The sequence below is a fragment of the Ochotona curzoniae genome, unplaced genomic scaffold, assembly GCF_017591425.1.
Source record: "Ochotona curzoniae isolate NIBS_2020 unplaced genomic scaffold, NIBS_Ocur_1.0 scaffold_4683, whole genome shotgun sequence".
In the NCBI taxonomy this organism is placed as follows: domain Eukaryota; kingdom Metazoa; phylum Chordata; class Mammalia; order Lagomorpha; family Ochotonidae; genus Ochotona; species Ochotona curzoniae.
The window spans coordinates 13,552,004-13,573,431 of NW_024467121.1; the positions used below are offsets into that span (position 1 = coordinate 13,552,004).

The 21,428-nt window shown below is 51.2% G+C and overlaps 1 protein-coding gene across 9 annotated transcripts in view; it reads left to right on the plus strand.

The window, feature by feature from the left end:
- The window catches only part of PFKFB3 (6-phosphofructo-2-kinase/fructose-2,6-biphosphatase 3), an 85,398-nt gene extending 65,204 nt beyond the window's left edge, over window positions 1-20,194 (plus strand). For 3 of the 9 annotated variants that reach the window (XM_040968176.1, XM_040968175.1, XM_040968171.1), the window contains exons 2-15: window positions 3,445-3,570; window positions 4,178-4,274; window positions 4,948-5,014; window positions 5,572-5,646; window positions 6,586-6,642; window positions 8,552-8,676; window positions 9,390-9,597; window positions 9,958-10,104; window positions 10,238-10,342; window positions 11,362-11,491; window positions 11,972-12,034; window positions 12,168-12,232; window positions 13,737-13,910; window positions 18,365-20,194. In XM_040968176.1, the coding sequence (XP_040824110.1) occupies window positions 3,445-3,570; window positions 4,178-4,274; window positions 4,948-5,014; window positions 5,572-5,646; window positions 6,586-6,642; window positions 8,552-8,676; window positions 9,390-9,597; window positions 9,958-10,104; window positions 10,238-10,342; window positions 11,362-11,491; window positions 11,972-12,034; window positions 12,168-12,232; window positions 13,737-13,910; window positions 18,365-18,412 (1,487 nt within the window). In that variant the 3' untranslated portion in view covers window positions 18,413-20,194. Of the gene's footprint in view, window positions 1-3,444; window positions 3,571-4,177; window positions 4,275-4,947; window positions 5,015-5,571; window positions 5,647-6,585; window positions 6,643-8,551; window positions 8,677-9,389; window positions 9,598-9,957; window positions 10,105-10,237; window positions 10,343-11,361; window positions 11,492-11,971; window positions 12,035-12,167; window positions 12,503-13,736; window positions 13,911-14,843; window positions 14,867-17,025 lie in introns of those variants that run through there. The other 6 variants (XM_040968170.1, XM_040968172.1, XM_040968174.1 and 3 more) reach the window with 6 other exon arrangements.
- The last annotated feature ends 1,234 nt before the right edge of the window (window positions 20,195-21,428 follow it).

Genomic DNA, 21,428 nt, shown 5'->3' on the forward strand with positions numbered 1-21,428 from the left:
CTTCCAAACTTTTTTTTAAAAAAGATTTATTTATTTTTATTGGAAAGGCGGATATACAGAGAGGAGGAGAGAACAGAGAGGAAGATCTTCCATCTGATGATTCACTCCCCAGGCAGCCACAATGGCTGGAGTGAGCCAATCCAAAGCCAGGATCCAGGAGCTCTTCTGGGTCTTCCAAAGACCTTGAGCCATTCTGACTGCTTTCCCAGGCCACAAGCAGGGAGCTGGATGGAAAGTGGAGGTGCCAGGATTAGAACCAGCAACCATATGGGATCCCGGCACCTGCAAGGCAAGAATTTAAACCACTACGCTATTGCACCGGGTCCCCTTTTTAATTAGTTTATTTAAGAATAATTTTAGGACATTGTAGGGTAGATGAGGGCAGCTGTTGTTATCGGCGTGGTTAGTCGCTCAATCTAGGGAGGAGAGCTGGAACTGGAACCCGGGGTGCCAGTCTCCCAAGCTAGCTGTGACATGGGCCAGCCCTGACCAGATGGTAGGGTTGAACTCGTCCAACTGGCTGATTCTTTGCATGATTGGCAGTCTGCCTGCAGCTCACGTGCACACCAGCTGGTCTTCTGGGTTTATTTGGTGGCCTTTAGCAGAGAACTGAAACAAGTAGCCAGGGTGTGTTGGGTACTAATACAGTGTGGTACGACTGGCTTACGGACAGCCAGGTCTCGGCTCCAGGAAAACACTCTGACATTGGCCCCGATTCATCCACCCATCCTCTGACTCACCTGACACCCTGTGAGTGTGTCTGATGAGTGACCAAGTGAATGAACATGACTTTTCAGAGCCAAGGGTCCTCACCTGGGTCTAGGTAACTCCGGTGAGATCTTAAATTCAAGTGACCAGGCCTTACCCATGGACAACCCTTTTAGCCCGAGCTGCCCACCAGACTGTAGTTGGGTGTGTATATATTAGCCCAGCCAGTGGTCTCCAAACAGATGGCTTCCTTCCCCTGTAACATAGCAAACATCTGTGTAACTCCAATAGGCATCTTGAAGTTGATGTTGAAAACCGACAATGAAATGCATCATTTCAAAAGCTTTCTTTGTCAGAAGTTAGACATGATGCCAAAGATACACACACGTACTCCTTGGAGAATCTTAGATTACATACAGGTGTATTTCATGTGCAATCATTACGCTGTTCAGGAGAAAGAGGAAGAGGCTGGGGTCCAACAAGGGTGGTGGCAGGGGGACAGAGTTGTCCCACTTTTTATAACAGGGTCAAGAGAAAGGAGGGGAGGAAACCCAAGGGCTTCCTTCAGGCAGGGGCAGGAGATTATGGAGATTATATTAAGTTGATTTGAGTTGACTTGTGCTGTGAGTTAAAAAAAAAAAAAAAAGCAGAAAGGGAAGTAGGGGAATGAGATTCTGCTGGAAGGCCCTGTGGTTCCTGCTGAGACCTGGGTGACCAGGGAGGAGGGACCCTGGCTGCACCACCAGTCTCCTGCTGCCACTTGAAGTCTTGGGTCTTGGTTTCTCTGCTATTACCTTTTTGGATTTGTTAGTATTTTTTTTCCGTTCCCAAAGTGTTAGTGCAGGAGATTAGTGATGAGTGGATGGGTCTAATCCCCGATTTGGATATCAGGCAGCTTCTATCTCTGGGCTTCCTTGGCTCAGTTCCATGTATGAGTGCAGCGGAAGTGTGCATGTGCGCATGTGTCTGTGTGATTGTATGCACATATGTGCGTGTGGTGTTTGTGCACGCATGTGTCTGATCGTCTCTGGTGTCAGGGTGCCTCTAGGAGCCGCCTGTCTGCTTGTCCTGAGGGCAGAAGGCCCCGCAGTGCTGGTTAACATCACTCTAATGATTATGACCGCTGCCCCTCCCAGGACAGTGCCAGCTGTTGTTTTCTAGGAACATGTTTGCTTGTTCCAGGGCCACTAGAAGCCAAAGAATGCAGTTTAGGGCTCTCTGTGTTCCCTCTCCTCTCCCCCTCATCTCCTGAGCCCGTGGAGTCACAAGGTGGTGTTTGGCTGTGGACCTCAGCCTGGGACCTTGCCAGGTGTCCTCCTTCCTGCCCACCCCCAGGTGTGCACCGGACAGTGGCTCTGCTTTCTCCCCACCCTCCCTGGCACTTGCCCACTGAGGTTCCTCCGTGCGTCACAGCCTCTGTCCAAATCTGACACTGGCTGTGCTCCATAAATGGCTTTCAGAGTTTCCCCTTCCCAGCGTGCAGGTGGCCTGTGCTTGGCAAGCCACGAGGACAGCTGGGCTGACGGTGGCCCGCGAGTCCTGGGGCAGCACCACCCAGGACTTGGCACCTTGCCTGGGCGTGCAAGCACTAGTCACTAGGCCATAGGAGTCCACCTGAGAAGTCTCAGGTCTTTGGGTTCCAGAACAGGCTGCTCTGGAATTCTCTCAGCGGGCCAGGTGAGGCCCTTATTCCCTGGTAGTGTTAATGGAACTGCTGAGGAAAGTGGGGCAGTGGTTGAGTGGTAGAAGCCAGGCAGGCTGGTGTCTGCCCTTGCCTAGGTTCAGGGCCTGGCATGGCTTGCTGCCTGGCAGCAGAAGGTCAGGTTAAAGTTTCTTTTAGGAAGGCTGTGCCCACGTGCCAGGTGAGGACTGGGAAGCTGGTGCTTGACTTCTTGCAGCCTGACATATTGTTACTCACCTCCCCCTGCCCTCTCCCTCTTTCTCCCTCATCATCCCTGGTGTTGTGGTCCCTTCTCTGTACCCCAGGGAGAGGGACATTTCTACCAGTGGTAGAGAGCCCAGGCTGGATGTAGGGCCTTTTGTGTTGTGGGGGTTTGAGTTTGGGATTGTGCTAAATACACCCTGAAGCTGTAAATCAGCACTGGGCCTCTGGCCACTAGGGGGCCGTGATCCTTTTGGATCATAAAATGCAGGAGCTTAGGGGCTGGGAAATGAGCAGAATTTTGATTTATTGTTGGCCATGGCCTTGTGTTTGTTAGCTTGTCACATGACTGATAAAAATTCTTCCGAATTTTTTATTTGGAGAGAGATGGGAGAGTGTAGTCCCTTCTGGTGCTCTTGAGACCTGGAGCAGGTGCAAGGCTAGGAGCCAGAAATGGAAAGAACCCATTACCTGAGCCATCACTACTGACTTAATGGTCAAGAGAGGTGTTAATAAGAACTGGATGTGGAAGCCAGAGCCAGGTATTGAACCCAGGTACTCTTGGGATCCAGGTACCCTAAGTACCAGGCCAAATGGCTGGCTCTCCCCTCCCCCCATTAACACATGAGAGTTGCACATCTGGATGGAATACAGTGTCTAATTGTTACATGTATATGATGTATATATGTTACATGCATAATTCGTATTTCTATTTATTTAAGTATCGTTTCTTTGTGTTTGGAGCCTCTAAGCTCCTCTTAAAATTCTATACAAAACAGGTCAAAAATTATTGATTATGATCACATCATTGTGCTGTGGACCACTGGACCTTACTTTTTTCTTGTTCTTTCCAGCCTGTGGACCAAAGCTGACGAATTCCCCCACCGTGATTGTCATGGTGGGCCTCCCCGCCCGGGGTAAGACTTACATCTCCAAGAAACTGACTCGTTACCTCAACTGGATCGGTGTCCCCACGAAAGGTGAGCTGCCGCCCCAGACCGGGCAGATTATTGTCCTTGAATGTCCTATTTTTTTTAGTATTATTTTACATTTCCTCTGCTGAGAGTTCTCTCCGTGCTCCAGGCTGTTGTTGCTACTTTGAACCTGCCCCATCCTCCCAGCTATGTTTTTCTTCTTGCTGGCTTCTTTCTGCTATCAGAGCCCAGTCACTTTTAATGTGTCCTCCTGCTGTTTGCTGGACTGAGAGCAGGAAAATGGATGGTGTGGGACTGGCCCACGGGGGTGCCACTCTTGGGAAAAGATATTTGTTCTCACAATCCCTGCAGCACGATGGGCCTGGGTTGTAGTAGAGAATGTCACATAATGCAGGCAGTCCCGAACACTATGTTTTTGGGGGAAGCTGAGCTGCTTGCCAGGCCAGTGCTTGCAGGGAGCAGGTAAGGCTGGACTGCGACATTCACACTTTGCTTCCATCCTGAGTCGTCATTGCGTTCAGATTGGTGTTTGTTCGTTGATCTTCCCCCACCTCTCCTCCCACCTTTACTCAACACTGTTTTCCTGGCTGGAACTTGGTCCCTTCCTCCTGCTTGGTCACCTAGGGCTGTCCTTTGTCTTTCCCCCACACAGTGTTCAACGTGGGAGAGTATCGCCGGGAGGCAGTGAAGCAATATAGCTCCTACAACTTCTTCCGCCCTGACAATGAGGAAGCCATGAAAGTCCGAAAGTAAGACGCCAGCCTCCTGGCAAGCATTTTTCTTTATTTTTGGGGGGGAGGAGGGGTCGTTCACTCTGTCTTTTTGGCTGGACTCTGTAAGAGCAGGAGAAGCCACCCGGCCAGTAGGGCTGCTCCCTGCAGGTGGCCCTCTGATCTGCCTCTTGGCCTCCAGAGGCTGGCTGCTTTGTTCTGTTCCCAGAGGGTCTGCCTTAGCTGATGGAGGTGGGTCAGTAGCAGCCGCAGCCACGTCTTTTAAGCTCAACACAAAGTCCATCGCACTGAGAATCATCCGTGTAGCTTTGGAAATGATTCTTCTTGTGAGGCAGGTGGTGATCTGGATCCCTGGTGCTGTGTCACCCACCCCCAGCTGCTTATTAAGACCACCTGGGAAGCTTGGGAAGGGGCCAGGGTCCACCACAGGCCAGTCCAGCAAGCATCTGTGGGTGGGCTCCACACATCTGTTTGTTGAACAGCTCCCCTAAGCAGTAGTTCCGGCGTGCAGCCATGCGTGCAGGCGCGTGCAAGCTCCTTAAGGTGCCCGGGGCCATCCGCATTGCACCAAATTGAAAGGCCTGGCCAGCCCTGAGCTGGAATTATGGCTTCCTGTTTGTTGGGGCCAGTGAGGGAGCTTCCAGTGGCTGGGCTGGCTCTGATTGCAGTTTCTCTTTCTGGTGTGTTGCAGGCAATGTGCCTTAGCCGCCCTGAGAGATGTCAAAAGTTACCTGACCAAGGAAGGAGGCCAAATTGCTGTAAGTCTGAGGAACAGCCAACTGCTTCTGCAACCCAATGGCAGGAAGATGTTCCCAGTGGCCAGGACAGAGCAGGAGGATATTCCCAGGGATACTGAACAGCATCAAGCAGGACTGGGGTCATGAGAAATGAGGGGAGCAGGTGGCTAGAACAGCCTGGGGACTTGGGCTGGTTGTATGGTGGACACACAAATGGCGGTGTGCTCAGTCATACAAATATCTTACCTACCCCAGCCTGGTGGCAGTTGGACTTCTCCTCCAGGCAGGGTGGAACTTGGGTTGTGGCCAGGGCCTTGACGCCAGTCGCCCTTCTGTACCTACCCTCCCAGAAGATGCTGTTAGTGTTTATCTGCTTTTAGCTGCCATGTCCACCTCTCCCTTTCTGTCCCTGAGTGTGGGAGGAAGTGGCTGATGGAGGGCTGCCTGCAGTCCCAACCTTGAAGAGGCTTTGGCCAGGGCATTTTAGATACATTATTGGAATAAACAAGTGGATGGTTTTGTTAAATTTTGTTCAGCTCCAGCTTAGTGTCTTCCTGGCCATTTTCCTTCCCTCCCAGGTTTTCGATGCCACCAACACTACCAGAGAGAGGAGACACATGATCCTGCATTTTGCCAAAGAAAATGACTTCAAGGTGAGCTAAACCCCTTGTTTAGTTCTGGAGAGCTCAGAAGGGATAAGGAGACCAGGGGGACCAGTTGGTGCCCCAATTCCTGCTTAGTCTTTCACCTCTTGCTGGCTGACTTTCGCTCTGGCAGGGCTCAGAGGGGTTTAGGGGGCATCCCTCCTGCAGTGGGCCAGTGGGGTCATGGATTTTTGTTGTCGGAATCAGTGAATGGCCTCTTTCCTTGTATGAGATCACACCACAGTGACGTCCAGGATGGTGCACTGTGATGTGTAGTTTTCTTTGTAAACATTTTTCTTGTTCTGTTTTATTTTTTTTTTCCTTAAAAAAAAATATTTGAGGCCAGTGTCAGAGTAATGGGTAATGCTACTGCATGCAGTGCTGGAATGCCATGGGGGCAGCAGTTTGAGTCCTGGCTGTTCCACTTCCTGTTTAGCTCCATGCTAGTGCATCTGAGAAAACTGTGGAAGATGGCCCAAATGCTTGGGCTTCTGCACCCGCGTGGGAAACCCACGTGAAGTTCCCAGCACCTGGCTTCCACCTGGTCCATTATAGCCATTGAGGAGTGAATCAGCAGATGGGAGAGCCTCTCCCTGTTTCTCTGGAACTCTGACATTCTAATTTACAAAGATTAAAAATATTGAAGAGGCAGAAGGAAAGAGATAGGTGGAAAAATCTCCCGTTCTTTGATTTACTTCTTAAGTGCCCATAGTACTTGGTCGGGCTGCAGCCAGGAGCCAGGAACTTGGGCTTGGTCTCTGAGCAGGTGACAGACAGAGACCCAAGTGTTTGAGCCTTAACCTGTTGTCTTCTAGGGTCTGTAATAGCAAGAAACAGAGGTGGGTCTCAAACCCGGATGCTTCCAGTTGGGGTTATGGGCGAGTGGTAGGACAAGTGCCTGCCCCTTAATGTGTCGGTTTCCTAACATCGCTGTCTGGCTTCCACCAGGTGTTTTTCATCGAGTCTGTGTGCGACGACCCTTCCGTTGTTGCGTCCAACATTATGGTAAGACGGCTTGCTGAGACCACAAGGATGTCTTCAATCCAAAACAAATGGGGGCCCAGGTCAGGGCCTGCAAAGTGACCCAACCCTGGGGCAGAGCTACCCCTGACCCCTTCTGTTGAGTCTGAGAGGTCAGAAGTGTGGCGAGAAGCCTGCCCCGTGCAGTGGGCTATTCCTCTGTGAGGGGTCTTTGAGAATAGTCAGCATGCAGTGTTGCCTGGGATGAATAAAGGAATACAAGCTACAATGTGGATGAACCTTGAAAATAATCTTCTAATTAAAAAAAAAATGTTTAAAAAGCAGATTTACAGAGACAGATTTTCCATACCCTGGTTCACTCCATAAATGAGTGCAATGGCCAGAGCTGAGCCGATCCAAAGCCAGAAGCCTGGAGCTTCATCTAGGTCTCATGTAGGTAGGACTAGGGTCATGGTCAGCTGCTTTTCTCATTAGCAAGGAGCTGGGATTGAAAGTGGAGCAGTGAGGACATACCTATATGGGATGCTGGCATTGCAGGTGGCGGCTTAACATACAACACCACCACTGCAGCCTTGATAATGTATTTTTAAACTACATTATAATCAAAGGCTTAATATCCCACTAGGTACAGAGCTCATCAGGAAAATGTTTAAAAAGTCCCTAGTTCAAGGGGAATGTAGGGAAGAAAGGAGGAAATATTATATTAGAATTCATCCATGGACTACCTTGAATGTGTTAAAAAAACTAAAAATGTGTTAAAAAGTTTAAAAATGTGACACTAAAACAAAACCTGGTGGAGAGGTTCCCATGTTTCAGAGGAAGTGCCATGCACCCGCCCTAGAGCCCTCTGTCTCCAGTGCCCCAAAGGGCGTTTGCTCAGGTGTGTGGAGGGCAGTTGGCTCTGACAGCAGTGTAGCAAAAACAGACTGACCCTGAAGGCTCTGCAACGGGTCACCCTCTGCCGTCTGAGCATCTCAGAATTAGTCATAAAGAAAGGTTTTCTGGATGAGCAGCAATTGCCACACTACTGCTGGGTGTAAAGGTGGATCTTAAAGGACATGCCAGGCTTGCATTGTCATCTCGGTCTTCTCCAAGAAGGGAAAGTTACCAGCCATCATGTTGAAGTAGTGAACTTGAGCTTAGGTGGCAGAGACTAAAGTCCTCAGGCCATCATTTGTTGCTTTCCCAAGTGCATTAGCAGGGAGCTGATCAGAGGCAGAGCAGCAGCCTGAACCTGAACCTGGGGCTCCCAGATGGGATGCTGGCATTGTAAGTGGTGGCCAAAGGTTAAACAGGCTGTGCCGTGGCTACATCACTGCTAGCTGCCCGCTGACATGGATCTTAGGACAGTCAGTGAGGGGGGCAGAAGAACACCAGCATTCAAATGTTTTGTTTGCTTGCTAGGTCTCTCAGGCTTGTAGTCTAGTTAGAGAAGCAGTTAATCTCGGCCCAGTGACAGCTGGGCGCTGCCTTTCTTGGGGACAGTTAAGATGCATCCACAGGAGGCTGGGGGCATCTCTAGGAACCACCGAGTGGACCTCCTCTACCCAGTGAGCTGCTTTCCGTGTGCAGGGCATTGCAGGTGCTTCGTGGACTAACGCTGACCTGAGGGCTGGCCTGTCTGGTGATCTCCCCCAGTTACTGGCCTGACCCGGACTAGGGGTGGTCCACGCAGAGGTGTAATTTACAGCATCCTCCTGGACTTCCTGTTTCCGTTCTTCCAACCAGCAATTCCGTGTCTCCCTGGTGCATCCTCCCCGTGTAATCATCAGGCTGACTCAACCCCCAGTTTTTTTTTTTTTAAATGCTGGGTAGGATAACCTTTATTCTCAGCTTTTCTGTGCTTTCCCCTTTTGAAAGCCCCAAATCCTGCTTAATCTACGCAGAAAGCCTTGCAGTGTGATTCATCAGCTGCCTCTTTGTGGTATTACAGGAAGTTAAAATCTCCAGCCCGGATTACAAAGATTGCAATTCAGCAGAGGCCATGGATGACTTCATGAAGAGAATCAATTGCTACGAAGCCAGCTACCAGCCCCTCGACCCCGATAAATGTGACAGGTAGCTCCTTAGCAGTGGCCGGCACCCTGTCCCTTGCCTGGGGGTTAGCAGTGTTGTCTTCAATTTTCCATGCAGTTTATGGAGACTTCCATAAACTTTTATTCTATTTATGTCTCTAAAAAAAATCTAGGATCACACTTTTACACTTAGTATAAATATTTTTCTTTTTAAAGACATGTATAAGATTTTATTTGAAAAGCAGAGAGATGGAGAGCGATTGAGAGAGGGAGACAGAAAAAGGGATCTTCCATCTCCCCAAATGGCTACAAGAGCCAGGGTTGGCAGGCTGGGGCAGAGCTTCCACGTCTCCCATGTGGATGGCAGGAGCCCAAGCATTTGGGTCGTCTTGTGCTGCTTTGCCAGGCGTATTAGCAGGGAGCTGCATCAGAAGTGGAGCACCTAAGAGCTGCACCAGCACTCTGCTGCCGGATGTCACTGTCACATGTACAGGTGTAATCCATTGATCTGCCCTAGTGCAAATACAACTGACATCAAGCAGAGGCATACACAACTGTACATTTGAGTTCACATTACCATCCTTCTGCTTCTCTCTTCGCCCTCATCTGGGATGCTCACAGCCTCTTGACTGTTGTGCTCTCTGACCTTTGGAGAGGAAGATCCTGCGTGCCCTTAGAGCAGTGCCTCCTGGGCCTAGGGATGGGTATGCTGTGCTGGGCGGAGGGAGGCCTCACGGAGGGTCTCTTTCTCCACAGGGATTTGTCGCTGATCAAGGTGATTGATGTTGGCCGGAGGTTCCTGGTGAACAAAGTTCAGGACCACATCCAGAGCCGCATTGTATACTACCTGATGAACATCCACGTGCAGCCACGTACCATCTACCTGTGTCGGCATGGTGAAAACGAGTATAACCTCCAAGGCAAGATTGGGGGCGACTCTGGCCTGTCCACCAGGGGCAAGAAGGTAGGAGTGACAAAGGGGCTGAGGATGGAGGGACAGCGGAGGGGACTGCTCCATTGTTCAGGAGAAGGGAGTTATGGATTCTCCACGTGGGGGGATGCATTTTTTTGCCACTGTTCCTTAAGTGTGTTCGGTGCATGTGTCTGGGTGCAGTAGAGGGTACCTGGGAGGTGGAGGGCAGAGGTGAGTGTCCTGGGCTCTGCAGTGGCATGTCTGTCATGGGGACATAGCCAGCTGTTTTCTATGGTGGCTCTTGGACCCTTCCCGCCATCTAATCTCAGCCAAGTACTGTTCTGTGTGAGCTGTGTGAGCCCTCCCTCTGCCCAGGAAGGTCAGCTTGCCCTCTCTCCCACCCCCTGTTAGTTTGCCAATGCCCTGAGCAAGTTTGTGGAGGAGCAGAACCTCAAGGGCCTCCGGGTGTGGACCAGCCAGCTAAAGAGCACCATCCAGACAGCCGAGGCCCTGAAGCTGTCCTATGAACAGTGGAAGGCACTCAACGAGATCGATGCCGTGAGTCCCGGTCCCAGGCGTTTGTGTCTGCACCGAGGGTGGGGAGCCCTAGTGGGGATCTCTAGGAATGAATGGTCGTGGGTGGCCCTTTCAGGCGTGTTCCTTCCAGTGACCACTTGCTCTGTGCCACCAGGGCGTGTGCGAGGAGCTGACATATGAGGAGATGAAGGATACCTACCCTGAGGAATATGCGCTACGTGAGCAGGACAAGTACTACTACCGCTACCCTACAGGGGAGGTGAGTGTGGGGGTCAGCTCCTGTCCTCCCCTCTCCGTCTGCAGCCTTGTGTTCATTCCAGAGGATGGCCAGGATAGGGAGCAGGTGTCAGACACAGTATTGGCTGAGAGGGCTGTGGTTCACAATGCCATGCATGCCACCATAACTGTTAATTCTGGAATTCCCCCTCATTCCAAAAAGAAATCCCAGACCTGGCAACTGCCAATCTACATTGTCTGTGGATCTGCCTCTTCGAGACATCTCCTCGAAATCTCATAATGTGTGATTGTGTGTGTGTGTGTGTGTGTGTGTGTGTGTGTGTGTGTGTGTGTGTGTAGCTTTCATGCATGTCAGGACCTCATTCTTTTTTATTACTGAATAGTATTCCATCGTAAGGGCTGGCATTGTAACACAGCAGCAGGTTAAGCCACTGCTTACAGTTTATCAGTGCTAGTTTCAGTTCAGGCTGCTCCGCTTCTGTTCTAGCTTTCTGCTTAGTGCCCAAGAAGATGGTAGAAGATGATCCAAGTACTTGAACCCTTGTCACTCCTGTGGGAGACAGGGCTTTAGCTTGGTGCAGACCTGGCTCTTGCAGCCATCTGGGGGATGAACCGGTGAATGAAAGGTCTCTCTCTGTTTCCTTTGCTCTCCTTCATTTCTGCCTTTCAAATAAGTAAGTCATCCCCTTCTCAGCCACTGCTGTCCCTCAACTCATGAGGAGAGGGTAGGAAGAGGAAAGAATTGACAGAAAACAGATTTATGTTTCTCTCATAGACTTTGCCATTTGAAGGAATAAACACAAGAGATGGACAGATGAATGAATGGATGGTTGCATGGGGTATAGATGGGTTGGTAGATGAATGAGTGGACATGGTGGTTGGGCGAGTGGATGGTTGGGTGCGCAGATGAGTAGGTGGATTGCTGGGTGAGTGGAGGGGTGGCGTGCTTGTCTAATAATGATAGAAGACCATGACACGTCCGGGAGGGTTACTTACCAAGTACCTTTGCTCCAACGTGATGTCCTGTCCCTCTTTGTTCAGTCCTACCAGGACCTGGTCCAGCGCCTTGAGCCAGTGATCATGGAGCTTGAGCGGCAGGAGAACGTGCTGGTCATCTGCCATCAGGCTGTCCTGCGCTGCCTGCTGGCCTACTTCCTGGATAAGAGTGCAGGTACTTGAGCAGGTTCCTGGCCTGGGAGGAGGGAGGAGCAGGAGGGAGGGAGGAGAGAGAGAGACTTCATTGAGCATGTGCGACCACAGGCTCATTTTTCAACCTGGTTCAGGCTTGGCTGTTAGAGTCTTGCATTGTTCTACCTTTCAAATATTTTTAAAATAAACTTAAGAGCTAGGGTTCAGGTAAATAGTTTGCTTGGGGAATGTATTTAAAAAACACAAAAAACTGACTCATTGTGAGAGTGGGTGGGTCTGTTTCCTTGCTTTGGCTGGGTTCTTTTGGCAAGGTACCTTTTCCTAGCACCCTTTGCCTTGCTCAGGATGGGCCTGTGCTGGGAGAGGACACCTGGTCAGGCATGGCTTCTGAGGTTCCTTGAGTGGCAGGAGTTCCTGCAGTGGCCTGTGGCTGTCCGAGCATGTCTCCACCTGCCTCTCCACCTATCTCATTGCTAACTGTGGGACCACGTCTCTGTTGCAGAGGAGATGCCTTACCTGAAATGCCCCCTTCACACCGTCCTGAAACTGACACCTGTTGCTTATGGTGAGTAGCAGCAGCCCATGCCGAGCCCCCTGGTCTCCCAGTTGTGATGGCTTCTGAGGGACTGTGAGGCTGTAGGCAGAACTGTGCCTCCCATAGAAACCCCAGAGCCTCTCACTCACCCCTTTTCCCCCAGGTTGCCGGGTGGAATCTATCTACTTGAATGTGGAGTCAGTGAGCACACACCGCGAAAGGTCAGAGGTGAGTAGGGGCACCTGGATACCCCTCCCTTCTTGGCCTTCATCATTCTTGGGGTTTGTGTGGAGTGATGGAACCCACAGGAAGCCTGTGCCTGTGCTGTAGGGCTCAGATGTTCTCCCTGAGCTTGCTTCTCTGCCCTCGGCCTAGCTGGCTGCCTTTCTCAGCGTCCCTGTGCTCTCCCTGGCTTTCTTGTCGCTTCTCCAGAGATCTGCTTTCTCTCTGTGACTTCTTTCATTTCTCCTTCACCTGTGAAATTAACGTTACAGAGGAAGACACAGCGATGGCATGTTTTGCTGCCTTTTCCCTTTTCCTCTCTGACAGCTAAAACCATGCTTTTGAGTTCAGGAGTCACCAGTTCAAAGAGGTCCTGCCGTTGGCCTTGGCCAACTGCATCTGCTTAGCGCAAGAACTGGATAGCATGGGAGAGTAGAGGTGGGGCTGGGGATGAGCGCCATCAGAGATGGCTAACCAGCGATCCAGTACCTGGCCAAACCTGTTTGGCACTTCAGAGGGGTCTGAATTCCGGGAGTCTGTCTGATTGCTTCTCTGCCCAAGTTTGAATGTGCTTATTGCAGAGCCTTACCAGACTGAGTCAGGCTCTTCCTCTTTCACCAGGTAGGGTTTTCTGTCTGCTGAATTTCCAAAACAACACAACTGAAGTCTGCCAAGGAGCTTGGCCAGCAGACTTCGGCATTAAGAGGCTCTGAGAGTACCCGAGTACTGCCAGCTCCCACGGGCAGTTACTTGGCTGATGGGCTGAAAGCCTGGGTGCTGGCTTGGTTGGCCTTGCCTTAACTCCTGCTCCCTCCTTTCCCAAGGCTTGGTAACTAGATGCTGCACTTGCATTTATTCTATGAGGACCAGCCTAGCCCTGTCTGGCACTTCAGCTCTAGTGCTCAGCCTGGGCTGGGCTATGCTGGTTGCTGAAAGCTGCCCTGCATAGAGCGGGGCTCTCCCTGAGGCTCCTGGATCCCCGGCAGTCATGTCATCTCTGTCCTCTGGTCCTAGCAGGCTCCGCCTCCCGTGGGTGTTCTGTGTATCTGGTGTCTGTGTCCTGTCCTTAGCCAGGGTGGTGTTTGTATGCGCATTGTGCATGTGTGTGATGCAGGGCCAGGCTTGGGTGGAAGGGAGTCAGTGCTGACACCTCTTCCTACCCCTCCTGTGGACCTCGTCTGTCTCCCAGGCTCTTGGTCTGTTGCGGGTGCTGGAAGCAAAGTTCTTGTCTCTGATCTTGTACCCTGTGGCCATTGTTTCCCTCCCTGCCTGGCAGACATCTTCGTGGTGGTGTTAATCTGTGTGCAATCCAAGAACCAGAAGGAACATGGAGGAAGTACCCATCACTCCTTCCCTCACCCAGCCTGGTCCCAGGCCCCCTCTCCTCCTTTGTCAGTCATGTGATATACCTCTCTAAAATCCAGGAACAGGAGAACTTTTTTTAATGGCTTATTGACCTTCCCTCTCCTTGTAACTGTCGCCTTCTCTCTTTTGTCTTTGTCTTGCTTAGGATGCAAAGAAGGGACCTAACCCGCTCATGAGACGCAATAGTGTCACCCCACTAGCCAGCCCCGAGCCCACCAAAAAGCCTCGCATCAACAGCTTTGAGGAGCATGTGGCTTCCACTTCTGCTGCCCTGCCCAGCTGCCTGCCCCAGGAGGTGCCCACACAGCTACCCGGACAAGTCAGTGACTCCCTATTTCCTTCCTCCCCTGGGGTGGGGGATGGGTGGCAGTGGCCTCAGGCCTGGGACTGTGTGTGTGTGTGTGTGTGTGTGTGTGTGTGTGTGTGTGTGCGCGCGCGCGCATAAATCTGTGTCTGTGCACATGTGCACCCGTGTATGCACAAGAATGCTCTGGGGAGCAGGGGGTGGTGTCCCCTTCCTTGCCAAGTATGTGGACAGAGCCAGGCAGCACACAAGAAACAGTGATGTGTCCTTTCACATTCTCAAATGGTTATTTCCAATACACCAAACCCTTAATCTCTAGGTCTCCATGCAGCTCTGGGCCTGCACATCTTTTCTGTTTCCCACTCTGTCTTTTGCGGTCACTTCCATTGCAGAGAAGCACAGGGTTCATGAAGAGAACTTTCCTCCTAAGCCCTGGAGCTGGCATACCCCTGAGGCCAGATCCACAGGACAGAGCCACTTTTGTCACATCATGTGGCTATTTTAGCAGGAAGTAAAAACTAAACCCCCTTCCTCCCAACCAGATTTCACTGATTTTATTGGCTCTGGGTATCAGAGGCTGAGACAGTCATTCTTGAGTGGTAAGATTTGTTATCCCAAAATCGATATTTTCCTCACAGATACTCGAGATTCAGGGCAAATGTGCAAGCCATAGTGATATCTGGGCTCAAAGTTAGGTATCGCTCCCTACTCTACAGGCTGAATTTCACATTGGGCTTGTTTCTAAGATCCAAGCAAAAGACCTCTTCAGCACACCAATTCTTCCTGACTCCCTCAGGGGCTTCTTTAAACCCTGGAGAGCCTGGAATGTGACCTGGCAGGTGTGTTTGTTTGGTGGGGTGGGGTGTGTGTGTGCCAGGGCTTTGCCCCTTGGAATAAAGTCCTGCCTCCCAACTGACCTCTCTCTCTTCACTTTTTTTCTCCCTGCAGCCTTTGCTAGGGAAAGCCTGTCTGTAAGTATTTCTCTCTGAATAAATCTGCTGCCCACACCTCTTTCTTCTGCTCACTGCTTTGGCTTCTGGCCTGTTAACATGTCAAAGATAGGGACAGTTTTGGTGAAGTCCGAGAGGTCTTCCCTGGGGAGAGGAGGAAGTGCAGTATGGGTGTGAGAGGAGGAGCTGGGAGCTAATGGATTCTTTTTTAGAAAGGTGTGCAAGAAGCGCTGCCTTGCAGCTGGTAAGCAGCCTGACCTGCTACTGCTGAAGCCGCAGCTGGCTCCTCCACAGTCCCTCTCCCAAGCCTGAGTGGTTGTAATGGCCTTGGTGTGCAGCTGAGTGTAAATCCACATTTTCCCTCCTAGAGTCAGAGTTTGGTGAGGTGGGTCTGGGCATGCTACCATGGGCCTCCCGTGGGAGCAGGAGGGGCAAGATCAAAGCCTAATCTGCAAAAGGAATCAAGGAGGCTGTCTCCTGGTAGACAAATGGTGGGGCTGGAGCCCCCCAGGCTGTGGAGAGTTCTATGTTGGCAGCTGTTGCTAGGGATCTGGTGGTCAGTGATCACATAGTGGTGCCTGCTCAGCCATTAGCTTCATCATGCTCAGGATCAGGTCCAGCTGTCATATTAGACCCAGTAGGTTGCCCCTTGCTTCTGCCTGGGCCCTTTGTAGAAGGTTCCTGGTTCAACATTAGTTCCAGCAACCACAGGGTGGAGAACTCAACATCTCTATGGCTCCCAGGATCCCCAACCTGAGGAAGAAGCCAAGGGCTTCATAGGGCAGCTGCCATCTTGCCACAACTCTGCCCAACTCCCCTTGTATGGGAACTGGAAGGATTTGAAAAGTTTATCTGGAAGAGCTGCAAAGCAGGGCTTGGTTCTGCAAAGCAGGAGTGATTTGGCATTGTGCCTACATGATGGTGGCAGCCTGCAGGCAAAAATGTACCATGTAGGGTTTTGCAGCACAGGAGAAAGTGATGATGAATCTCTCGCATCCCTGAAACGCCCCTGGAGGTGGCCAGATGGGGCTGCGATTAGCTGTGTGTCCATGTGACCACCTATCCTGCCGGCACCAGAAGTGGCCCTTGCAGGGATCTGTTTCTTAGAGCTGGCGTCTTCCTCTCTTCTGGATCCTGTTCTCCCGGTTCCTTTCCCAGCACTGCTCCCTGATCCTTACCACCTGTGGGGCAGGGCCAGGTCATGCAGCTGTCAGCTCCTGTTTGACTCCCACAGCCTCTGCTTGCAGCTGCTTCCTGTGGCTGCGGTTTTGTTTACCTAGTGATAAGCCTGTGGGTTAAGTTAGTCTTCAAAGACAAAGCCATCCCCACAGCTCAGTGTCTGTTTGTCTTGGGAGCCAGCATTGCAGCACCTAGACTTTGCCAGGATCAAGGTTCTCCTTGTAGGGAACAGCCTTTGTATTTGGACCCTTGGGGCATGGCATCTGAACATAGCCCCTTCTGACCAAGGCTGCCAAGAAAGAAAACTCTTAGCTGTTGGGCACCATTCAGAGGCATCTCCCTGACCTGCTGAGGTTGACCTTGCCCACCTCCAGGGCAAATGTCAAAATGGCCTGGGCTAGAATCTTTCCAATTCAGCAGAAATCCTTTCCAGTGTTGTGTATAGTCGAGCCTTGCTGGTCAGTGTACTCCTTGACTGGGAGAGTTTAGGAACCCACGTGGGCATTGTGCTCAAGCTCAATGATTAGGGTTGGGGTGAGGTATGGGTTTGTGCCTTGGTGGCTGTCTTTGGAACTCTAGGGGAGAGTTAAAGCAATTCTAGAACCTCAGCTAGCAACTCAAGAGTGAGATTTTGTCTGCTGGTTTACTCTCAAATGGCTGTAATGGCCAGAGCTGGACCAGGTCGAAGCTAAGAACCAGGAGCTTCATCTAGATCTCCCACATTGGTATCAGCGGCTCCTTCACTTGGGCCAACCTCCACTACTTTTCCCAGACCATTAGTAGGTAGCTGGATTGGAAGTGGAGAGACTGGGAATCAAACCAGCACCTGTAGGGGTTGCAAGTATCACAGGTGGTGGTCTTACCCGCTATACCACAATACTGGTCCCACACATCCTTCAGTTTTATATTTTACATGCACATGAAAAAAAAAAAAACTGCTGCTGAAGACTTATTTTTCTTTTCCAACCTCTTTCTTCCTCTTGCCCTCTGTGCGTGAAAAGGCGAACTGTATGTCACATTTTCTCAAAATTTTCTCCTTACTAACCTTGGACAGGTAACTGAGTGGGTGCATGTCCCTCTGTCCCCTCTGCATCCATCTGTCCAAGTCATGCATCTCGGCCCTAGGGCCTCTTGGTCTATGTGCAGGCTGGCCATTGTGGAATATGTGCCTCGTGTGTGTCTGTGCTAGAGGGGTTTTTACAATATCCTGAGGTTCTTTCTATGTGTGCCTTTCTAGTGGGAGCCCTGTGTGCCTGAGCCAGGGCTCCCATGACTGAGTGACAGGGACATTGCCTGCCTTGCAGCCCTCCACGTGCCCGTGTCGTGTCTCCATCCTGTGTGGGTGCTTGGAGGTCAGGTTGGAGCCAGTAGTGGCGGAGGGGCACGACAGACCCTTACTCTCTGGTCTCACAGCTGGACTAGGACCCTCTGTAGACACAAATCTAGGCTGCACCCAGGAGACGCCACTCTTCACAGACGGCCCCACACTCCTTAATTCCCAAGTCCTATATCCGTGTGCTGGTAGTCCTGCCATTCCATCAGGGATGTTTCGGCCCTGGACCCAAGCTTTGACGTGGGATAGGAGTGGGCTTCAGATTGGCTGCCTGTAGAAGTCTTGGCGGAAGCCCTTGGGATCAGAGGCAATGCTTTTAAAACTTCCATGTTTTGCTTTTTGTTCTTTGAGGCGTAGCTGGAAGAAGGATGAGGAAGGAGGCCGCTGTTGGGCAGTGGCAGCAGCCATGTGTCCCCAGGGCTGTGGCTAGGGAGCTTCTTGCGAGGGTCCCTGTGATCAGGTCACAGTGTGGGACTGCAGCCACACAGCCCTCCGCTGCCTGGCTCCTGGCCTGGGCCTCCTGGCCACTGTCGCCATCCCACAGATCACCCATGTTCTCCCTGTTGAGTTGTGTTCCTCAAATCCAGAGGCCAAGCGCCTGATGGGCAGAGGCAGCAAGAAGCAGGCTGGGCTTCTCTGGAGGCCTCGCTCTACCTCTCTGCCAACCTTGCAACTCATGGTCCTCCCTGAACAGCTGGTTGGGGCCCACAGGAAGAGCTGTGGAATCCTCCCTGCCCCGCTTCCCTGGCCCCTGTGCCAGTCAGGCTATGTGCCTGTGTGCCCAGCCCTTCTCTCTGGGACTCTACCCGGTCAGATTCTGGGACCTGCCTGGACTGCCCTCCCCTGTTAGGCTGGTGACACATTTCTTATGTTGTTTTCTTTTAGAGTAGAGGTGGGGCAGAAGGGTGGGCGGTGCAAGTGACATGGCTTGTAGTCTTCTGCTTTAAAAGATAAACCAGCAACCACTCTTAACCCTGTTCCCCAACCCTCTTGTCTCCTGGAAACAGAACATGAGAGGCTCCCAGAACGGCGCCGACTCCTCCCGGAAGCACTGAAGCAGACGCATCCAGGTCCATCCCCACACCTTAGCTTATGACCTCCCGCCAACCTGAGGTCAAATTGATCCCATGGACTTTCCCTGGGACGGGGTGGGTGGAGCAAAGAGGCGTCTGCTTGCTCAAGAAAAGCTACATGCCACCACAGCATCGTGGTTGGGGTGGCCGAGACCCCAGAAAGTCCCACTGATTCACGACTTCCCATGTCAAGCTGCCGGCTGCCCCACCCTCAGAGCTCTCAGAATTTCCAGGGTGTCTGACCTCACTGAGGATGGTGAGAACTGGAGAGGGGTGAGGGATGAAAGACCCCGGCTCATTTAGTTTCTGTGAGCTTCTTGCCCTGTCATGTCAGTTGCGGATGAAGACACAGGGCTGGTGGAGCACCCTGCAATCACAGGAGGGCCAGATTATACATGCTGAAGGTCAAGGGACACTCAAAGACTTTTCACATAGCTCCTTCCGGCCAGGGAAGGTGCCTCGTGGAGAATGCACTCTGGCTTGTGCCAGGTTGGGGAACAGGGCTGTCTGGAGAAGTCCCTGGGTGTAAGACTGGCCTGCCTGCCTGCCAAGTGTTGAAGCAGCTTGGCTCTTCCGCACATCCACATGCCTGGCTTCAAGAACAAACTGGCTGCACAGGCAGAAGGAAACCATTTCTGTCAAGATGGACTCACCAGGACACCCCTCCCCACAGGGAGCCGTGAGGTCCCCCTGCTCTCCTCTCTGGACTCGGGGGTTACAGGAGAGAATCATTCTCCCAGAGCTGCTTGCTTTCGCACTTTGTTTATCGGTGGTCTTGAAAGTGTGATCTGGAAGTCACACCTCTGCATGAACCTGGATGTTGGGTGCTCCAGATAGAGGCCTGTGGGGGCTCGGAGCCTATGATTATGGGGAGTTGGGTGCACCCATCAGTTGGGAAAGCTTGGAGTAGAGCGTTGAAATCGCTGCGTGAAGAAGCTCCTACAGGACTGACTGCCTTTCCCAGGTGGGAACCATGGCCCACCCGAGCAAGGCCTCAAACCAGGGTACTGTCTTCTGCATGTATTTGTGGTACAGCATCTGCCATGGGCCTGGTGCTACACCAGGGGCTTTGGAAAATTCAGAAGGGTAGAATGGTGGCCTGGTCTGGCTTTGCCTTCATGGCATCTGTGATGTTTTTGTTGGGATTGAAAGCGGGGTGCACAGGACAGTGGTTCTGAGGACCTGTAGTTTCTTCCTGTGGGTTTTGCCTCACGTGCCCGGGCGGGAGGAGTTGTCTTGGGCCCAGAAGTAACACTTTGGAAACTCAGGATATCTCATAGCTTCCGAGTACCAAAGGTGACTTTTCTTCTCTGCCTTGGACTGTGCAAAGGTACAAGTCCTGGGCTGAGAGTTCAGGTCATTGAGGACTTTGAACCTGGGAGTAGAGAGATGAACGTTTTTTGTTTGAGGGGAATGCTTCAAGTATACACATTTCTCTGATTGGGAGATGGGGACATGGCCTCAGGTCCCATAGGATGAAGCACTTGGTGTTTCAAACCAAATTGTGCAAGTCTTCCCTGCTACCCCATCCATCTCCCTTAAATGGGTTGTCTGCCCCAGAGCCTGTCTGGGTCTGCATCCTGGGCCATGTAACAATTGGGTTGTTTCCCCCGCACCCCCCCTCCCAGACACATGAGTCTAAAGACCGGGCATATTCAAGACAGGAGGCAGGGGCCTGCCCATTTGCTCTTGAGAATGGTTGCTTACATGTGACTTTTGGGTCTTGTGCTGTAGTTGTTGGAGCTGATGCTTTGAACCTGGGTAGGAGCTGGAGGCCTGTGCAGTCCCCCATCTCTGACTCCCTGAACATGGGGCTTAAGTGCAAGAAGGGCCTAGGTGAGGGAGAGAGGTTGTACAGGACAGGGTGGGGAGCTGCTCAATTTGAAAGCCAGTGACCTGACATTGGGAGGAGGCTCTGCACAGTGGGTGGATGTGGGCCACAGCTGTGGAATGTCTGTTTCTACTGATTCTCACTCCACTACACCACCACCCTGCCAAATAACTGGACCAATTTTCTTAACTTTGCATATTTGTTTTTGAGTGGGTTTCTCCCTTACTCTGTCCTGAGACCGTGGGCAAAAAACTCCCATCTGGGGGAAAAGAAAAACTGTTTGAACCACACCAATGATACTTTTTTCGTTTGTAATACTTGAAATTTATTTTTTTATTATTTTGATAGCAGATGTGCTATTTATTTATTTAATATGTACAAGGGAGTCAAAAAGATTGAAAGCTGTATAGGTTGATTTTAGTTGTTCATTGGTTTGGGGACCTTTTATGTGTGACTGCTGACTTCTGTTCTCTGTATATTTGGATTAATGATCTGGGCTGAAGCTGTGCTCGCTTTCAAACAAGGAATGCCTTTCAGAAATTTGTATATTTTGCATTTACCAGGCCAATAAAATACTTGGTTGAAATACACTGATGAAGTATACCTCAAAATCTTTTTGTTAGGGTTGGGAGAGAGGCCTGTAGTTGACATTCACTTCGTTTTCTTCCTTTCAACACAATATGCACATCAGGCAAGAAGTTGGGTCCATGTTGTGATACTTGATGTTTTAGAATGGTTTTAGATTGATGGCAAACAGCAGCGAGTTCAGAGTGTTTCTGTGGCGAAACACAGTTCTTGGCATCCTTTGTTAGTGTGGCACTGGTGTTGCTGTGTGATGGAGTCCATCCCGCCAGGCTTTGCACTGAGTTCTGGGCTTGCTGCTGTGTCTGCCACTACAGTATCATACACAGTGATGCAGCCACTTTGATTCCTTTTGTCTCCCTCTTCCCTGCCCCCAGTCGTTTGAAACAGCAGGGCTTTTGTTTCTACTTTTCAAATATTTACTTAATTGAAGGGTCAAGTGACAGAGCAGGAGAGACGGAGTAATCTCGCACCTGCTGTTTCGCTCCCCAAATGGCCACAATGTCCAGGGTTGGGCCAGACTGAAACTGGCAGCCAGGAACTCCATTCCAGTCTCCCACAAGGGTGGACTGAGTCCAAGTACTT